The sequence below is a fragment of the Aythya marila genome, assembly GCF_965140915.1.
Source record: "Aythya marila genome assembly, chromosome: 8".
In the NCBI taxonomy this organism is placed as follows: Eukaryota; Metazoa; Chordata; class Aves; order Anseriformes; family Anatidae; genus Aythya; species Aythya marila.
In genome coordinates, this window is record NC_139049.1 from 31716655 (window position 1) to 31736609 (window position 19955).

General features: G+C 41.7%; 1 protein-coding gene across 4 annotated transcripts; it reads left to right on the forward strand.

Moving 5' to 3' along the window:
- Nucleotides 1-873: 873 nt before the first annotated feature.
- On the forward strand, nt 874-19701 carry SRSF11 (serine and arginine rich splicing factor 11). Of its 4 annotated transcripts, none has more exons than XM_082766162.1 (13): nt 874-988; nt 1155-1292; nt 6095-6228; nt 10201-10310; nt 11779-11871; nt 12983-13032; nt 14211-14338; nt 14780-14861; nt 15999-16130; nt 16632-16721; nt 17398-17493; nt 18107-18245; nt 18355-19701. In XM_082766162.1, exons 2-13 carry the CDS (start codon nt 1165-1167, stop codon nt 18550-18552), a joined length of 1380 nt encoding a protein of 459 aa, XP_082622288.1. In that variant the 5' UTR covers nt 874-988; nt 1155-1164; the 3' UTR covers nt 18553-19701. The 4 variants fall into 4 exon arrangements, with proteins under 4 accessions (XP_082622288.1, XP_082622289.1, XP_082622291.1 ...); XM_082766163.1 differs by having other exon boundaries at nt 18358-19701; XM_082766165.1 differs by lacking the exons at nt 874-988; nt 1155-1292; nt 6095-6228 and adding an exon at nt 8605-9904.
- The last annotated feature ends 254 nt before the right edge of the window (nt 19702-19955 follow it).

Genomic DNA, 19955 nt, shown 5'->3' on the forward strand with positions numbered 1-19955 from the left:
CTTCTCCCTCAGTCATTAAAAACTTACAGCCATTTGAGTTTTCAAGCACCTGGTGTTCCAAACACAACCTTTTTACTTTTATTTTTTTAAATCTACAATCTAAGTTCCATTGAATGTAGAAGTAGTTCGTTAAGGGCTAAATACCACCGTGGTGAGCGGGTTGGTGATTCGAGCCCCCGCCATACGTCGTTCTCTGGGCTGTGACCAAGGACTTGGCCCTTTCGTTTTTAACCTCATTTTTCCTCTCATGCTGGGTGTCACCGGGCACCACCCCATAGGAAAACTCCGGATATTTCAACCCGGCCTTTAAATAAAGCGCCGGCACCTGCCAGTTGTGCGTGAAGCGCTCAAGTTAAACTTGGAGGCAGACATCTGCAAGCGTGGGGGTGAAGGAAGCCGAGGTGACTCCCCCAGAAGCCGTGACTGGGGCTGGAAGGGGCGGCGTTCCCGCACCGATTAACGTTACAAATACCTTTATGCACGTTAACGTTCACATTGGAACAGGCTGCCCAGGGAAGTGGTGGAGTCACCATCCCTGGAAGTCTTTAAAAGACGTTTAGATGTAGAGCTTAGGGATATGGTTTAGTGGGGACTGTTAGCGTTAGGTCAGAGGTTGGACTCGGTGATCTTGAGGTCCCTTCTAACCTAGAAATTCTGTGATTCTGTGATTATTTTACAACCACTTTTGGTCCCTCAGGAACCAACCGAGCACTCTGCGCATGCGCCACACCCGCGGCGCGCACGCACTGAGGCGCAGCAGCCTCCCCCACCCCCGCCCCACTGCGCAGGCGCCGCCCCTACCGCGCGTCCCCGGCCGAAGGCGGGAGGGGGCGCGCGCACGCGCATGCGCGGTGACAGCGGCAGCGGCGGCGGCGGCGGCGGCTCGGTGCGGGCCGCGGGGCTGCGTGCGGCGGCGGGGCGCGCGCGCGCTGCGCCTGCGCGGTGGGCGGCGGCGGGGGATTGTGGGATACTGCGGCCCGGCGGGCGGGTGAGTGAGGCGCCGCGCGGCGCGGCGGGGGCGGAGGGGGCCGGGAGCGGCCGTGACGGGGCCCGGCCGAGCGGGGGGGGCCGCTGAGGGCTTCCCGGAGCCGCCCGGAGCCGGAGGAGCCGCCCGGCCCTCGCCCGCTGACCCCCCTCTCCCCGTGTGTTCGCAGCGGCGGCGCGATGGCCTCCAGCAGCGGCACCGACGTGATCCAGGTGACCAACGTGTCCCCCAGCGCCAGCTCCGAGCAGATGCGGACGCTCTTCGGCTTCCTGGGAAAGATCGAGGAGCTGCGCCTCTTCCCCCCGGAGTGAGTCGGCCCGGCCGCCTCCCCTCCCCCCCTCCCGGCACGCCTCCCGCCGCCATGGCGCCCGGCACGGCTCGGCACGGCCCCGAGCCGCGGGTGTGGGGCCTGGGGGGGCCTTCGCGGCCTCTTTCCCGGCGGAGCCGCCTGTGCTGGGCAGGCAGCGGGGCTGCAGGAGGCTGCTGGGGGCCTGGTCCCCAGCTGGTGTTAAGGACAGCAGCGTGGTTCCCTGGTAAAAGTTGTGCGCAAAGCGGGCGGCTGGGGGCTGATCCACAAGCCTGATAGGTGCCGTTTTCAGGGAAAAAGGCATCGCAGAGTGAGGTTTTTATCGCTCAGCCTTCAATCGCTGCTAGCCCAAAGCTGGGGGTGCTCGTCCGTCCCGCCAGCCAGTCACAGATCACACTGAGGATCATTTTTTTGGGGCTCCGTGTAGTTCCTTTGAGTTGGCCAGCGGTGACTTCATGTCGGGAATTAGGCGCGGAAGGAAGGGGGATGTGTTCATAGCTGGGTGTGGGACAGTGCCAGGCCTGAGCGCTGCTGTGTGAGGGCCGGGACAGCCGTACTGCAGCAGCACAGCAGCGGTGCTCAGCAGCCTTTAAAAGAGTGAACCGCCTTTAAAAAAAAATGCGGTTATTTGACGTGCTGCTCGGTACTTTAATGTTTTCTCCAGGTTTCAAGAGAGGTTACTATAGGTGAGCTCTGCTTCTGAAACTTTGCACTGTTTTAGATACACATTAACTAAGGTGTCAGAAGATCGCTTCTGTGGTTTCAGAATGAAGCGTTCTGAGGGGGAAAAAAAAAAAGCTCATCCCAGCAGCTCTCTTTTTGGCTCAGCTGAGGCTGGCTGTGTGTTCGTGAGGTACCTCCTCTGCACCAGTGTGCTGTGAAGTGGTGGCCCCGCGAGACCTGGCGCAGAAGCCTGTGAGGGTGTGTTGTAGGGCTGGGCTGTGAGGCGGGACAGCTGGCTCTGGAGAGCCTGAATTGAATCCTGGTGTCTGTAGTGTCTGATACTAGTTGGGTACGAGGGGATGCCTGTGTTCAAGGGAAACTTTTTGGATTGTGTCCTGGTGTAAGTTTGTTTCCACCAGGCTGGGCTCCTGCACTTGCCTGCTGCCTTCTGCCTCCTTTGTTCTGGCATCGGGGGTTTTGTGGCTTCAGCTGGGCTGCTTGATTTCTACAGAAGGTCAGTGAGCTGCCTGCCTTTACTCAGGGCCCCTGAGGGCTCGCTGCTGACCAAGGGAAAGGCAGCACGATGCAAATAACTCCAGTGACCCAGATTCCAAGTATCACAAAGCAGAAGACTAAAAATCAGTGAAAACATTTGGCCTACATTTCTTAGGTTTCAACTCTGTAGATGAAAGAGGAAGGCAGTGCTTCGCCACGGAGGGATGTTGGGAAGGGTCCTGAGTATTTATGAAAAAGGCAGAGCCATAGAAGAGATGAACGCAGGAGAGGAAATGCATCATAGCTAAGTGGGTCTGGCACAGAGATGGAGAAAATATTGAAGAGCTGCGGGAGTGAGCTGTATTGTGTCTTCGCTGCGGAGTGTAGGGCTTGGTGGAAAAACAGCACGTCTGCAAATAGAGAGTGCATTTAAATTAGCCAAAGGTTGTGCTCTTGATGAAAATGAGAACTCGTGGGTTTTTGGGCTGGGGTTAAATTTCTAATTTGACTATTTTAAGTTTTTTTTCCCGCTGTTCCCTTTGTGCGGCTGTCCCGGCAGAGATGCCGAGGGCTCTGCCCGGCACCTCGGGACCCGCCGCGGGTCTCCGCTGGGGTGCGCAGGGATCGGTCGCGGCAGGTCCCTGCCGGGCTGCAGCGCCAGGGGGCAGTGCTCTGCTCCGCCGCCACGCGGTGCTGGCAGGGGAGGGATGCTCTGAGGGCTTCAGCTTCACTTCACCCTGGAGAGAGGTTTACTTCCTAGCAGCAGCAGGTTCTTTCATCTCTTTGAGTGCTTTCCAGTTCCTCCTCCTGGCTTCTCCCTGCCGTTGGCATTCACCCATTTTTGGGGGGTAAAGGACAAATTAAATGTGTAATTTCTCTCCCTAATCTGAATCTCTCTCTGTCCCGGATTGTACCGGGGTTCTTTCTTACACACGCTCTTCCTGGGCACCCGTTTCATTGCTCTCCTCCTCAGCTGATCTCTCTCTCCTGTCACTCTGATCCTGCTGTCCCCTGTAGAAGTTTGTTATCATTGTGGGCTTCCAGAACAGTCGCTTCCTAAACTTCTCTCCATTTCTCCTTCTCTGCCATCGTCCATCTCCAGCCTAGTTTATTTAATCAGCTGTTTCAGGCTTTACATGCTCCTCAGCTTCATGTTGCAGCTGTAACCCACAGCAGGCTCCGTAACTTCTCCTTGAAAAGGAGGGTGTCACCCCTGCTGCTGCTGCTTTTTCCCAACTCCGTGACAGGCAGCACTGAAAAGTGGAGGGCATGGACTTTGGAGAGGGCTTGAAAAAAAAAATACAGATACATCCATACGCACACACACATACACGTATTTTTAAAAAGCTAATTTCAGTACATCCTGTTTAGCCTAAGAAAAGTGCCTTTACATCAAAGCTTAAGTACAAAAGGATTTACTGGCAGAACTGCTACCGGAGTTACAGACCCCAGTGTGTGTTCTGGCCTTGCTCATGGGCAGGAACGGTCCAGTCAAATTGTTATGGATGGAGAAATTTACCAAGCAAAAAGCACATTGGATGGAAAACTTAACATCTACAGTGCTAAAGCTTAATAAAATTAGGAACGTACATTTTAATGATTTGATAAGCTGGATGACAGTAATTGCAAGATCTTTTCCCTCCTCTGCAATAACTGAAGTGACAGCTAGACGGAGGCGCTCCGCAGAATCCTGGCTTTGCCTGCAGTTGCCACTGGGAGTTGGGTGCTCAGTGAGAAAAGGATGACAACTTGGGCTTCAAAGTGAGGAGCATGGCTGGGTATTTTTACTCTGTTTCTTCCCACTCTGGTATGAATATGGTAATGCTGAAGAGCATCTCTTGCTTGCACAATCGTGTCACTCCAGCCTGCTTCTAGCTTCGTTTTACATGAGCAAGAAGGTTTATGCAAGCGGCAGGAGCGTACCTTCAGAAATCAGAGTAATGTTTAAAATGCTGGCTGCGCTGTGTGGGAACGCTGCTTCTGTTTGGAGGCTAGGAGGTGAAGGTTGGAGTGCCCCGCTGCCCTGTTGTGTTTCAGAATCGGTGCAGTGTCGAGCTGCAGTCATCGTCGTGTGTCCCAGTGTTTGTCGTCCTGATGTCTGGGAGTTCCTGGTGTGTTGTGTCTCTGTTGGGTTGGAAGGGCCTTCCTTGGCCTCTGCTGTCAGTGTGCTGTTCACAGCCGCAGGTTGGATAGTTCTGGTTTTAATACTTTTAAAAGATAAAAGGCACTGGCTCCAATCTAGTTTTTAATGCCAGATGAGATGTAAAGTACATGTTTAAGGGTAACCTGATACTCGTTTAAGACAGCTGTTGAGTTTACGTAACTTGCATGTTGGGCTGAGCCTGTGCCTGGTGGTGAAGGTTAGGTAGCATTTTGGCATTTACACTGACAAGAACTTGTAGTAGATGTTGTTCTTGTTTGGTATCAAAGTCATTCTCCTTTCTCCTAAATTCTGACAGGTTCCCTCTCAGCTGATTAAAGACTTGATCAGTTTGCTTCAACTTAGATGAAATGCTTTGGCAGTGGGATGCACTTCAAAAAACTACTGCTGTACCTGGGTACCTGCTTGGTAAAGGCAGGTGATTGTCATGAGGAGTTGCTCAGCATTGCTCAGACCTAGCTCTTCGGAATAATGTGTCTGATACTTCAGGGCAGAGCTGAAGGGTGGCCGTATCTGGCCCTGGTTAGAAGCTGGGCTTTGAGGGACTTGCTGCTGCTTGCTGCATCTGCTCTGGGTCTTCTGCAGGCAGCTCTTAGCTCATCTGCGGCACAGTTGTCTGTGTAACATTTTCTTTTGCTTTCTTGTGGTTGATACCTCTGGCTAAAGGAAAATCTGCATGGTTTCCTGGCTATATGGTCACTCAAAACGTGTGTGGTCTCTTGGATTTTCCACGCCCGAGGATTTTTCCGCAGCTCTGCTGACAGGCACCTGTGTGAGCTGTGGAGTAGGCAGGGACCCGTCTTACAAACGATTTTATGCTTACTGGTGGGTTGTTCAGAAAGTTTTCACCTGCTAGTGAGATTTCAGCTGTAGTTTTGCCTACGTGAATTTCCTGCATTTTTGGGTTTAGTGCTGTTACTGCTGAGTAGTAGGCATATATTTAGCAGTGCACAGCCCTTCAAAATGAGCCTGGCAGATCTGTGCGTGAGTGTTTGGCTAAGGGAAGTATAACGGAGGTTGGGTTAGAAGCTTTTCTGGAATTGTGTTAATAGGGAAAATCGTAATGGCGTTTTGCATCGTTACCCTCTTCACAGTGTACTGCAAAAACCTAACGTGGGGGCTAACGCAGAGAGTATAAAACTGCTGATCTTGTCAACTTCTGTCATATATGAAGTAAGATAATTTTATTTCTCTTAAGTACTTCATAGCCTTCCTTTCCCACAGATAGGTCACAAAAACTAATTTGCATGTAGGTGACTGGGCAGAGATGCATCCTGCGTACTAGAACTCATTTCCAATTACAGAAGAGGCAATGAAACTGTTCCTGTGATTTTATGGGAAGTAGCTTCATCCAGCTGTATTTTTTTTTACACAGTCCATATGACTTTCTAGCTTGATGGAAGGGGAGAGACCGTGTTAGTTACAAGCCTCATAATGGCAGACAAGTTTCCATTTAACTAATTTCTTTTTCCTTCTTTTTCAGTGATTCTCCTTTGCCTGTTTCATCGCGTGTCTGTTTTGTAAAGTTCCATGATCCTGACTCGGCAGTTGTGGCCCAGCATCTGACAAACACTGTATTCGTTGACAGAGCGTTGATAGTCGTACCCTATGCAGAAGGTTTGTGAATTGTTTAATGGCCTATGAAGCCAACATACGATGGCATTTCGTTTCAGTATAGTTCACAAAAATGAGGATTAGTTAAATGTCAAACATAAGAGATTAACTTTTTGAAACCCTTGGTATATTGCAATTTGCCCATGGATTAAATACTTTTTTGTTGTTTAGCGACACTGAATGAAACTGGGGAGTTTAACTCTTACTGGGTTTGTGTGCCTTCAGTTTAGAATACGAACAGTTTAGGCAGAATTACTTGCAAATTATGCCCTTTATCAATTTCAGTGAGATGTTTTCCTAAATGAACTTATGCAAACAGGTCAACGTTTTAAGGAAATTTTGCCATAAGTGTTTGCTTCTATCACCTATGATAAATCTCTTTATGGGAACGGTTCCTCCCTCCCTGAGAGGACATGGGAGAGTAGATTAACGTTTTGGGAGATGCTGCCACTGCGTTTAGTTGGGAGCTTCCCTGGAAAGCCATTCACTCTTGTGAACTCCAATATACCAAGGGTTTGAATAATTAAGGTTTAATTGGGAAGTGAGATCTTCCAAGAGGTGCCAAATGGGCACTGGTGCTAGTTTTTATTCCAAGTTTTCTTGTTCAGCCTTGCTATATTTGATAGAATTTCACTAAATAATAAACTCTTCTCTCTGTTATTTGTGTGTGTGATTTTTGTAGTGGAGAAGGCAAATGCAAAGCCCTTCCAGATGACTGAAAAACAGTGGGTCCTCTGCAGCTACAGGGGATTCTAGACATTAACTAAAGGCCAGCAAGCACTCAAGTCCCCAAGTGTTTTCCTGGTGTAACCACTTGTTAACTACATTTTCTCTTCTTCTTTTTATTTTTACATTTTAGGGTGTTACAGTAATTTGAAAGGCAATGAGCAGGGTTTTTGGAACTTAAAAGCAAAGTGCTGAGAAGACACCTCTTCTTGCAGAAGTCTTATTAAACTCTTCTAGACTTGCTTTAGAAGTAATTGATTTCCATTGTACTGTTTCTTGATTTACTTCTGAAATAATGGATTTTCCCAAATTGCTTGAATTAAATACAACCTCTGCAGATTGAGTCATGCTACAATAATAAATTTGGTACACGGCCTGGGGTCAGACCTTTTGCCAAGACATAATGCTATAGAATGTCTCTTGAGGCCTGGGGAGCTGTCTTATCTTTGTATTCCTGCAATTTAAAAGATACGAAAACTTAATTTATGGGCTGTAGGAATCTGCAGCATGACCTTTGACTGAGACTTGCTGCTTTTTGCTAGTACAGAACCCGTTCTGAAATTGCTGTTGAGTTATTGCCTCTGCTTTCGCTAGTTCAGGTATAACAGCAGTTGAAAGACATCTCATTCTCCTCTTTATATTAAAGCATGAGAAAGTAGCGGTCCACCTGAGCTTATACTGAAATACTCTCCAAGGCCTGAGGTGAAAAATGTTAGTGTTTAACTTTCCCAGTAAGGATAAAAACAACTTTCTCTTTGTCCGTCTGACTTGTCCATTGTGCTTGATGGTGGATAAATCTGGCACATAGAGAAATCTGCCCAGTAGTTTTGGTTTGGACTGGGTAAAGAAAATAAAATACCCATTTATTGTATTTTAACGGGCCCGTTTAAGTCACGGGGTTCCTTATGGGCTGTTTCTTGTGGTGGTAAATCAGAACGATAATGGGTTTGGCATACTGTTGTGGCATATCGCAAGAGATGTGTTCAGCCAATAAAGTCATGCCCCCTGGTTTTGTAATCACATGCTTTTGTCCCTGTATTGGAGTATAGTTTTCCCTCCAAATACATACTGCCAGGCTCCCAAGTCAACAACTTATTGAAGCACGATACGGCAAAATTCTTAAAGCCACAGTGGAATTGCTCACGTGCTTAAAGTCAGGCATATGCTTAACTGGTGTGCTGAACTGGGCCCTTTTCGCTTTTGTTTTCTACTGTGATAATTCTGTATTAATATTGCCTGTCACTAAAGTGAATGTTTATTATCTGTTTAGTGCAGTACTTATCCCCTATATCACAAGTGCACTCCAATTGTAGCATACACAGACATTTTGGTGTTGGCTGTTGCTTTGTGTTATAGAACTATACACAAAGTCTACGGTAAGGTTTAGTATTAATTGTAATTTTCACTGTGCTATTCCTAGATTTGGAAGGAACTCTAAGATTAAAGGTGGCTGGGGGGGGTATTTAGGTTCTTTGGTTAATGTTTGTTTCTTTTGTCTGTTTCTTTTTCTTTCATTTCTACACATTCATACAGTATTTCATGGTTCTAACAAAGCAGCAGTAAAAAAAACTCTTGAAGCATGAAAATTAACTGGTGAGGGGCCTCATTGCTTTTTTTTTTAAATTGTAGTTTATTTATTTCTAAATACTTTTTTAAAAAACAATTAGAGGATCAGATGCATGATTTTTTTTAATGAATGCAGATCTTCTATGAGGTGTCTCAAAATAAGTCTGAGGATTTGTATTTAGATGCCAGAAATGTTGTAGTTGCACTAATTTGAAATGTTTAGATATAATTTATAAATATCCTCTGAGACATAATTTTGCATGCAAAATTACCCCATAATCTTTCTGTAGGTATGTTAATATATTTATGCATTAATGCCCTTTATCTAAATGACCTTTTTCCCCCGCTCTCCCTCCATAACTTTTGGTATCTAAATTGATGACAGCTCAATGACACAAGCAAGATAACAGTGCTGTGTATTATACATTTGTTTATATTATCGGCACTCTCAGTATAGGTGGAAGGAACCATTACCTTTATTTAACAGTGGTTTTTCTTTTTTGTTGTTGTGTTTTACAGTTCTTTTCCCTGGTTCAGCCTGAACTATATACCAGGCCCTGCTGAAAATACCACCCAACAGTTTTCTTCTGCAGCTTATCCAGTTTCTCTTAAGTGCCCTGTACATATTGTATGTTTTATGATGAGATGCAGTTTCTTAATATGTATTACAGAAACACTACTGGTATTTGCAAATATATAGTAAAATTGTTTTATTGAACTCTCATTTTGGGGGCTTGGGCACATTAACAAATTAATCCATCTGTATAGGGCTTTTGCTGTTGGATAGAATAAAAAATACCTACATAAGTACTTGTTTCACAGTAGGACCCTTAAAACGATATGTGCAGAGCAGGCAGTAAAATAAGACACTTGTCTTAGTTGGCTGCAAGATTTGGGGCCGGAAGTTTCTTCTGAAATGGCAGTATGTAGCAGCATTCTTGGTACAATAAGCATGGCACATATTGGAACATAAGCATTTTACTGCACAGGTAAGGAATGTGCCACCATATACTGTACGTATGCACCTGCCCACCCACAGACACACACACACAGCGTGTATTTGAAGATCTGCAGACTTTCATTTTTATTTGACAAGTCAGCAAAAGCCCTACGCTTGATTCAACAAAATATATTTCCATACCTTCTCTTAAGTTTTACAAAATTTATATGGTAGGTGTAAAAGAAAACATAGTGAACTGTACCATATTATTAACCCCTAAATCAAACTTTTTTTGTCTTGTGTATCTTGATTTTTCTGTGTGCTTTATAGTGAAGCAGCCGACACGAGTCGTTGTTCATAAAACAGCTTTTGAAAGTTGAGAGCACACCCCTGGAGAACCGACTGTGCTTGCTTACGTTTGGTTCATGACTTAAAAATCGAGTACAGGTGATGAAATCTTGGCAGTGTTAACAAAAAAGTAGTGTGTATTGTGCTATTTTTTTGCTCTAGATACTTAACCATTTGTAGAGAAAAAGGAACAGTCAAATTTTCACACATTGAAGTTTCGTTCTGACAAAAAATTTAATGATAAATATTAATAGACATCAAGCTTTGTATTTTAGCCAACATAAGTACTTTCAACAAACTCAGGTGGTGTATCAGGGAGACATTTTCTGGGTGTATTTGTGTATTTTCTGCTATTGAAACAGAATGCGTTCTAATGCCAGGCTATTTCTCTGCAGGAGTTATTCCTGATGAGACTAAGGCTTTGTCTCTCTTGGCACCAGCTAATGCTGTGGCAGGTCTGCTGCCTGGGGGTGGACTCCTGCCTACTCCCAACCCACTTTCTCAGGTAGGCTTTCCAATTAAGACTAACACGAAGGGAAACTATTAAATATATTGTTAAATGCTGATTTAATTATTTTGTCGTTGTTGTGTTTCTTTGATGGGGCGGGGGGCAAATACACTGTGCTAATGCTGATTCATCGAATGTCCTAGCTTGTGTACCTTGATGGATGGTGGTGTTACAGCTTTCTGATACAATTTGTGGCAAAGCAGTAATCAGGTGCTAGGTGGAGTTCTTCTGTTTCCGTAATATGACACTTCTGGTGTTTCATGACCTCTGTGTTTGTATCTATTTGTTATCCCTCTTTCCTCCATTGTATGCTTACTGACAAATTGGGCAAGGAGTAGAGATCTTACAGATGGAAGTTTAAATTTGTGAAGTTTGAGAGAGTGATGTGCTGTGTGGAGAGAACTTCCATTAATACTCCAGCTTAAAGGGGGGAAAAAATTGCAGTATATATTTTCTCTATCTAACTACACAAAAATTCACATGGAAGTTGAGCAGTAAGAGTAGTACAGTATGGAAGAATTCTGTCAAAGAACATAGCTTACTACGAAAAAGAGAATCAAAGTGCAAGAGTAAAATTAATAGGAGTTAGGCTTCATTAATTCTGCACTTTTCAGATTAAATCTTCAGCTTGTGCTTAGGACTTTGTATAGCTTCTGTTACTTCCGATTGCATTGAAGATGTACTTGCCGCTGTTCAGAAACTCCTTTTAACCTTATGTAGAGGGAAAAGTCTGAAGTATAATTTTGAAACCTGAAGGTTATGGAAGAAGCTTGTTGCAGGCAGCCCAACAATAATTTCTCTGGCAGCTTTGTTGAATTGGTTGACAAATGACACTCAAAAGTGCCAAAGACCAAAAGGAAGAAGTGAGAAGTAATGGGAGGGAGAGCAAGACCTCACAGCAACTGTGAACCGTTCGATTAGTCTAAGATCGTGAGTTTCTGAGCAGATCGGTTCCAGTCTGTGTTTCGGTCATCTTGCTTTAAGTGGCCGAAAAATGATGTTCTTTTATGAGGCTTCTAGATCCATGTCTTAAGGAATTCAGACCCGTTCTCCCAGAAGCTTTTTAAACTCTTTGCTATTTTAAACCAAATTATAGAAAAATAAAGAAATGTATAATTGTCTTTTAACATAAAATATGTTAATTTCAAATCCTGAACTGACTTAAATAGGAGGTAATTGGTTCAGAAACTTTTAATGAATTTTCATGGTAACTCTTGACAGAATTTCATTTTAAACTATTTCTTGGATGTATTGGAAGGTTTTACTTTTTTTTCCCCCCTACCTGCTGGGATGCAGTGGAAACACTCGTTTTAGAGTATTTATAGAAAGTATTCTTACTGACCTTACTACAACGTTTTCTCTGGCTAGCTTCAAATCTCCATGCATGTAATGCTTGTAAACCTTGAATTATCAGCCTTTTATCAATTTTTAATATGGTTTTGACCAATTGCTCTCTTTGTTACAGATTGGTGCTGTTCCTTTAGCTGCTTTAGGAGCTCCTGCTCTTGATCCTGCCCTAGCTGCTCTTGGGCTTCCTGGAGCAAACTTAAACTCTCAGGTATGTTACACATTCTAAAATTGGTTTTATTGTCCCTAGTACGTCAATAGATGTGCTAAGATTCATGATGCTTTTAGTGTTCACCAGTGTATTAAATACCAACGTGAAGATCAGGAAGCACTGTACTTGGGTTTGAACAAGGGTGACATTGCTGGTAAGGTGCTGGTTGGACCAGATGGTCGTGGAGGTCTTTTCCAACCTTTATGATTCTGTGATTCTAAAACATCACCAAAGGCTTATATAAGAACCAAATATTGTACAGAGCATGTTCTGTGGATAAACATTGCATTAAATTATTAATGCTTCCTTAAGAAATCCTTCATTTAGCATTCTGTTTCTGCATGCCACACAAAACCAAATAATAGTGACAATGAAATAAAAGAAGCAAAATAAGCATTCGAATTGCAAATTAGAAAAATACACATTTGGAATGATGAATCACTCTTTCTTCTTTTCTTTAGGCCTGTAGATTGTAAAGCTGTTTGGATTCAGCAAATGGCTGCCTCCATATAAAATAATTTATTGTGAACAAAACATTTTGCTTTGTTAATGTACCATTGGTTCGTGATGTTACCAGTAGTGATAGTACCTGGATTTTCCTAAGAGCTATAAAAGATATTTTGTAATTAAATCTTTAGAGTAAAGGAGCTTTTGCATATTTAGAAGTTGACATTGAAGACTTCCCATGGGCATGTGACTTAGTTCCCTAATGAGTTTGCTATTCTCTTGGAGTGACAGAGAAATAACTTGCAAATACCAGAACTATGTAGCAGTTTGCATTTTGAAGTGCTTTGATACCACCCAGGAAAGGCTGTTTGGCTCCTTTGGGGGAAAAAGAAGTACTTAAGCATCCATGAAATGTAGTGGTCAGACCTTCATCCCCACCCTTGCCCCCATCCACAAGTTTTAAAATAGAGCGGTATATCTTTCTGTTGGTAACTTACTGGGGGGTTGCTTTTTGTCCTCGTCCCCCTCTATTTTTCTTTCCATCTGTAGAGATTTTTGTATAGGTACTGCTGGGATTTTTTTATAGTCACTGCTGAGGGTGGTGATAATCTTAAGCACATGCATCTTCCGACATGCTTTTAACTTCTTCTTTTTTTCCCCACAGTCTCTTGCGGCAGATCAGCTACTAAAACTTATGAGCACAGTGGATCCAAAGTAAGCTTCAGTATTTACAGATGTTTGTACAATACACTTAATCTTGGCAATTACGTCTGTGATTCAACATCCAGTCTTTCGGAGAAACCTAATATCTTGGAAATCTGTTGTGGGTTCTATTTTCTGCAGTAAGGGGAAGAGGGGTAGGAAACTAAGATTATTCAACCTTGTATCTATGGAATAACACCAATCCATCCCTGGAATTTCATTGTGTTAAAGACAGAAATTTAGTTTCTTGTATGACGTTTTTGCCAGAGGGGCAAAACAAGCTATGGCCAAGAATTTTCTAAAATGAGCAACAGTTGTAAAAGACTAGAATAAGAATACATATGTTACAGCTGTCAGAAGGTAATAAAAGATAGCAGATCTACTTACTTTATAGAAGGAGCAAATAACAATAAACACGTGTATTTGCTAGTTTTTATTTAACTTTATAGAAAAGCAACAATTTTGTCCAAAACGTTATAACATGTGAAGAGCAAGTAGGGAAGCACTGTTCTTGTATCAAGTCAAAGCCATCTGATCTATACCGGTGGATAAAGCTGGATGTGTTCTACCTTCATTTTTAATTTTATTCCAGTATATTATTCTCTTTTAAATTGACATTTCTGTAAGTAGAGAATGTACAACTAATTGAACAAACTAGTTATCAAGGGTAATATATTAAATAATATCAGCCAAAGGTATGTTGGGTATGCCTGATTGTCTTTAAAACTACCATGTAGAGCAGAACTTATACAATTTAATTTTCATCACTGTTTGTGGGGTTCTCAGTATGGCTTATAGAGTGGAAACTGACTTTCTAGTGTGTAATGTATTGTTTCCTGTGGAGCTGCTCTTTCAGGTGATGAAAATTGAAATTGAATTATACAAAAATGTACTGAAAAGCGTCGTTAGAAACTTGCCTGTGCAGGACAATGTGAACTCCCCTACTATTTAGAGCTTACTAGAATTCTAAAGCCACGTGTGCTAGTATTTTATGCAACTGTTATCACTACAGGCTTCATTCTGGACTTTTTCATCATAAACTTCTCTGTTATCTGAGTGATGACAAAATGCAGACAGGTTCTGGTTCACTTGGATCAGTCATTTTGGATAGGCTATAAACTGACAATGGAGGATTGTGGTTTTTGGATTCTGACGTACTGAATAGGTAAAATTCTGTTTTCCTATTCCAGGTTGAACCATGTAGCTGCAGGTCTTGTTTCACCAAGTCTGAAATCAGATACCTCCAGTAAAGAAATAGAAGAAGCAATGAAAAGAGTACGAGAAGCACAGTCATTAATTTCTGCTGCTATAGAGCCAGGTAATTTTAAATCATGGAATTTTCAATTCAAGGTGTTTTTCCCACGTAGTGTATGGCAAAAAGTAATGGTCAGCACAATATTGGCTTAGTGCTTTCATGATCTATGGTGACCGAATGGTTAGTTCACAAGTGTTTAATTGTGCTACAGTGTTAATGCTGCAAGTGTCCAGCATAATGATGCAGGGAATCATCTGTTTGTTTTCCAAAATTGACTTGATTTGGAGATAGCAAAATGCTTGAGCTTCCCCTGTTTGAAGCTCATATTGCCATCTCTGAGACTTCATTGGAAACAGCAAGAGACTTAACTTTGACATCCTTGGTAAGTTTGTTCATGGCGATGTTTTCCTTTAATTCCTGAGCTGTAGAAGTTAGTAAATATTTTTCTATTTTGTAGTTTTCTAGTTTTAGATTACTGTAGATTGTTTTCCTTTCCAACTCCAGATAAAAAAGATGAAAAACGAAGGCATTCAAGGTCAAGATCACGCTCGAGGAGGAGGAGGACACCTTCTTCATCTAGACACAGGTAGTTACTGCATTTACTTAAAAACACACAAACAAACAGAACAATTTCTTCAGAATTACTGCTTCAAAGTGATGCTGGACTCATGGAGGCTGACAAAAAAAAAAAATGCAAATGTTCTAAAGAAGCTACAACCATGGTTTGGCTTGAATATAGTGTGAGATGAAGGCCTATTCTTGTATTTATAGGAAAGTTGAGAGGGTAATGCTAGCAAAAATATCTCAAAAATACCTTAAGCCACTGCAGCAAGAACTTAGGAACAGTAAGAATGGGACATCTTCTGACAGGGCTTCCTTTTCTAGGAGTGCTTGGGCTCTGTTTTTAAATAATTTACCGTTTCTTGTTTCAGATAGGAAACGGCATAAAGCCTTGATTTTTACATAGGTCTTACTGCTATCAACACTTAAGCTACCATAGGCAGTCCATTTTGCACTAGTTCCTTAAACCTCTTTTCTTTCTTCAATCTCTTTCCCGTGTGCCTATGTAATTATAATTTGTCTTAGAAGGAAGTACTGAGAAATTTCTGTGAGCGTGATTATTGATGTACATTGAACGTTTATCTGTTGAGCTGCTTGTTTCTAGTATGTGCAGCAATTCAGCGTGGTGGAAGTTACCCAAGTCAAAAATCAAAACCTAGGTCTGTGTGGGTATCCTGACTAAAGATCTTAACACTGACCTACCTAAACAAATGCATTGTTGGCTTGTCACCTCCAATGAAGCAGTCCATGCTAGCTGTCCGTGCAAAGCCATTTTAACTATGACCCTCTCATTTGTACTTCTTTGCTATTTGCATATTCTGTAATTGGCCCTTATTTGGTTTTAGCATTTTAAAATTCTTCTTCACATTTCAATGTGACTTGCCAGTTCTTCCTCTACTATAGGGCTGTTATTTTTTCACAATGAGCGTAGTAAGCGAGCTGACCAAAGCATCATTTCTTCTTTCATGTCTAGCATTTGTGCACTCCCTTTTTTCTGTTTCCTCAGTGGACTGAATGTGACGCCTTTGCTTGGTTTTCTGTACTCTTTATTCTGTTTTCTGTATCATTGCACTGCAATACTGTCAGTATTGAGATGATGAATTCTGAATAGTATATCAGCATTTTGTGTGTTTAACTCACATGTCCAATGTATTATTGGTAGACGGTCAAGAAGCAGATCAAGGAGAAGGTCCCATTCAAAATCGAGAAGCCGGAGGCGATCTAAAAGTCCAAGGCGAAGAAGGTCTCATTCCAGAGAGAGAAGCAGAAGATCTAGGAGCACATCCAAAACCAGGTAATCCTTCACTAAACTTACTGTATTTTCCAGAAATGAATTTAAATTCTGGTGTTTAATTAAAAAAAAAAAAAAAAATCCAGGGAAAAATGAACAAATAGCTCTTTAATAGCAATCTTTTGTTGCATCTTTTTAGTTTGTCCTACACATGTGCAGTTAGTCATAAAAGAGGTAACGTGCTTTTCCTAGGAGTCAACAGTTGCAGCATGCATTAGCTGAATCATGCATTAGCTATCGTTAGAAAACAGGAAATGCAGGTATCTAGACTTGAAGAGTTTGTGCTGTTCGTGCACAGTAGTTATAAAAGAGCTCTTCTTTTATTTCTCCATAAAAGTCATCTCTCTTCTTTTCCATTAACATAATATAACTGGCCCCAGAAATAAAAGAAATAATTATGCTATCCAATGTAACTGTCATGTCTTCATTCACTTTCTGATACAGCAGTAGTAGCGAATACATGAATAGTCTGAAAATGACTTAAAATGTGTATTTTACTAAAAGGGATAAAAAGAAAGAAGAGAAAGAGAAGAAGCGTTCTAAAACTCCTCCCAAGAGCTACAGCACAACTAGACGATCTAGAAGCACAAGCAGGTATGGTAACTTGAAAAATTTCTGTAGTCTCTGTTTCCAGTATGCTTTATCCACTTCATAGAAGGAACATTCTTGTATTTAATAGGATGATGATCGATGCGGATATATTGGTTGTATGCGCATGTGCTTGTACAAGTGCATATGTACTCTCTACACCTATGTCTCTAAGACTATTTTTTTTCCTGTAATTTTCTGGAGGTATCATTTGGGCTTAGAATAGTTTCTCTTTGACCCCAAAGCACAGTACTCCTTGCTCTGTATCACTTTTAAACTATTTCCTGGCTTCTGGAATATATACTGGCATGATGTATAGTTGTGTTCTTTTTGAAAGTGGCTTTGAAAATCTACTTACTGTAGTAACAAGAACAAATTGTTTTGTGTCTGTTATGGATAAAGTAAGAGTCAGCATCCCTAAAAGAGTTGAAACTGTTCGTTTATTCATTAAGGTGGTGGTAGAATAGAAAAGTTTACTCTGCTGATCAGCAACTGCAGGGGTTCTGCAGTACTGCTAATAGTAAATATCAATTTCCATTTATAATACATATTTATTACATTTTAACCAGTACTAACTATGGAGCCATGGATGCATTTGTAGCTTAAAATAAAAAATAATAAAAAATAAAAATAAAAAAAGGGAAAAAAAAAATAGAAAGGCTTTAATCTCTGTTCCTTACAGAGAAAGACGACGTAGAAGAAGCAGGAGTGGAACACGGTCACCTAAAAAACCCAGGTCTCCTAAAAGGAAAATGTCCCGGTCCCCATCTCCAAGAAGGTCAGTACCAATTGGCTAAAAAAAGCTGGTGGAAAATTCTGAACCTGAACTTATAGTAGAGATCACAGTGGGGTCAGCTCGCAGGTGGTTGGTTTGGCATGTTTCTTCTACCTAGGCCATGGGTTGACTTCTTAAGAGAGAGTGGATCTCTGCTGCCTGCTACCTTTTATCATAATTTAATTGGCTTCAAGCATAGAGCTTGTTAGTACCAAGAGTTCCAAAATGAGGTATTCTAGGGATGAGGAGTAAGAGACATCCCGAGTTCCTGGCCTATTTGGCTCTATACAGTACTGGTCAATTGAATTCTGTGTGGCCTAGCCATATTATGATCATTTTCCCCTAAATGTGGAAGTTGCGGTTCTCCTTAAACCACTATAATGTTATTCTTAACAAAAACATTTATTAGGCTTCACTTTGCAGTGTTTGTTTTTGATCTGGAGCCAAGAAATCAGGATGTTTGGTTATTTTCTGAAAGCAAATGGCGCATCTTAGTTGCACATGACTCTTTCTCCATTTAGATTTTTAAAAAACAGTGGGTAACAGTGCGGATGTAATTTGTGTTCTGTTTATGGAATGGTGTGACTCTGATTTTCATTCTTCTTAAACATTATAGGCATAAAAAGGAAAAAAAGAAGGATAAAGACAAAGAGAGAAGTAGAGATGAGAGGGAACGGTCAACCAGCAAGAAAAAAAAAAGCAAAGACAAAGAGAAGGATCGAGAACGAAAATCCGAAAGTGATAAAGATGTGAAAGTATGTTTTAAAAACCTGTTTATTCACCACCTTTACTGTAGCATTAACCTTAAACCCTCGGGGGCTTTGAAAGCAAATTGTAATTTTTATTTTTTTTATCTCGGCGAAGCAGGTCACAAGGGATTATGATGAAGAAGAACAAGGATATGACAGCGAGAAGGAGAAAAAGGAAGAAAAGAAAATGGCAGATTCTTCTTCTCCTAAAGTGAAGGAGTCTGCAGCAGATAAAGGAAGCGGAGATTCATCAAGGGAGTCCAAAGTAAATGGGGATGATCATCACGAAGAAGACATGGATATGAGTGACTGAATTTTGCCTTTGCAGTCAACACAGCTGCAGACGTGCATCAGTGTCATTCCTGTGTGATTCTTTTATGCTGTACTTGTTAATCCTAAATCTAGATGTATACAGCTCTAAGCTATATATGGTTTGTAAAGCTCCTGATACTAACTCCCATCAAAAGCTTTATAGAAAGGTAACCATTCTTGTTCCGGACGAAAGGGATTGCGTATCCAAGCAATCCTTACTAACTCAGTGATGCTTCAAGCAAAAGCAAAAAGCTGCATGCATCTACAGCAGGCATGGACTGTTTGTTGTATGACCTCCTTTAGTAAATCAGCTCACTTATGATAGTGTTTCTAGAATTTGATTCATTGCAGTAATAGAGCAGTATAGGGAATGCACTGACTGCATGTTGATTGTGGCAGAAACATCCTAAATGTTCTAAAATCTTACAACATATGGTGGATCTACTTAAGGGTCTTAAGTGTGACTACACAGAAAATGACAGTACATCTGAAAATAACCATTCTGATATAGGTAGGGTTTTTTGTTTTGTTTTTAAGCCATACAGCTGGGCTTTTTTGTTCGTTTTGTTTTGTTTTGTTTCTTTTTCCGGTGGATTTTGTTTGGCTTTGACAAAGTTAAAATGCACTGACCTTTTTGAGGACTTATTTTAATCTGTCAGTTCAAATCCGTCCCAGGCAGCAAAAAGTGACAAGTTGTAATGGTTCTTAGCTTCTCATCTTGGGCCTTGGGAGTGAAAGTCTCTGCTTGAACTGTACCCGGTGATTAAAGGTTGATTTGTGCAGTCTTCATAATCCAGGTTGTTTTATTTGTTAATGAGCTAGACATATTGCAAAAAGGGTAGTGCATTTTAAAATTGATCTTTGTATGCTTTTAAAAGCAAGTCTACTTGATAATGTACTTTCTACTTGATCTCAAGTTGTATAAACTAATAAATTTGTGTTACTGTCACTGCAGTAGTAATCTTATGCACACAGTGATTCCATGTTATATGCAAAGTAGGTAGGCAAGCTGTTTTCTTAGTTACAGAAGTTCAAGAGCTTTTACTTTTGTGCAGGTAAAAAGACAAAAGTAGGCTACAGTCTGTGCCATGTTGATGTACAGTTTCTGAAATTGTTTTACAAACCTTTGATAATAAAACCCGTAAACTTATATTCCTGTTCCTATAAAACTTTACTGGTATTTATTTACACCACTGAATGTGTGAATCTTTACCTCATTCCTTTTTAGAGAATGCATTTTTCTTCATCTATGTATTTCAAAAAGACTATAACAACTCCATCTTTTTAAAAACGAAGTACAGTGACAAAACTGTTAAGCCTGCCATTTTAGCTTGAGTTAAATATGTTGTATACTAAAGAGAGTTCTTTTACTTCGTTTGGGAATAAAGGGAACAGGCTGAAATG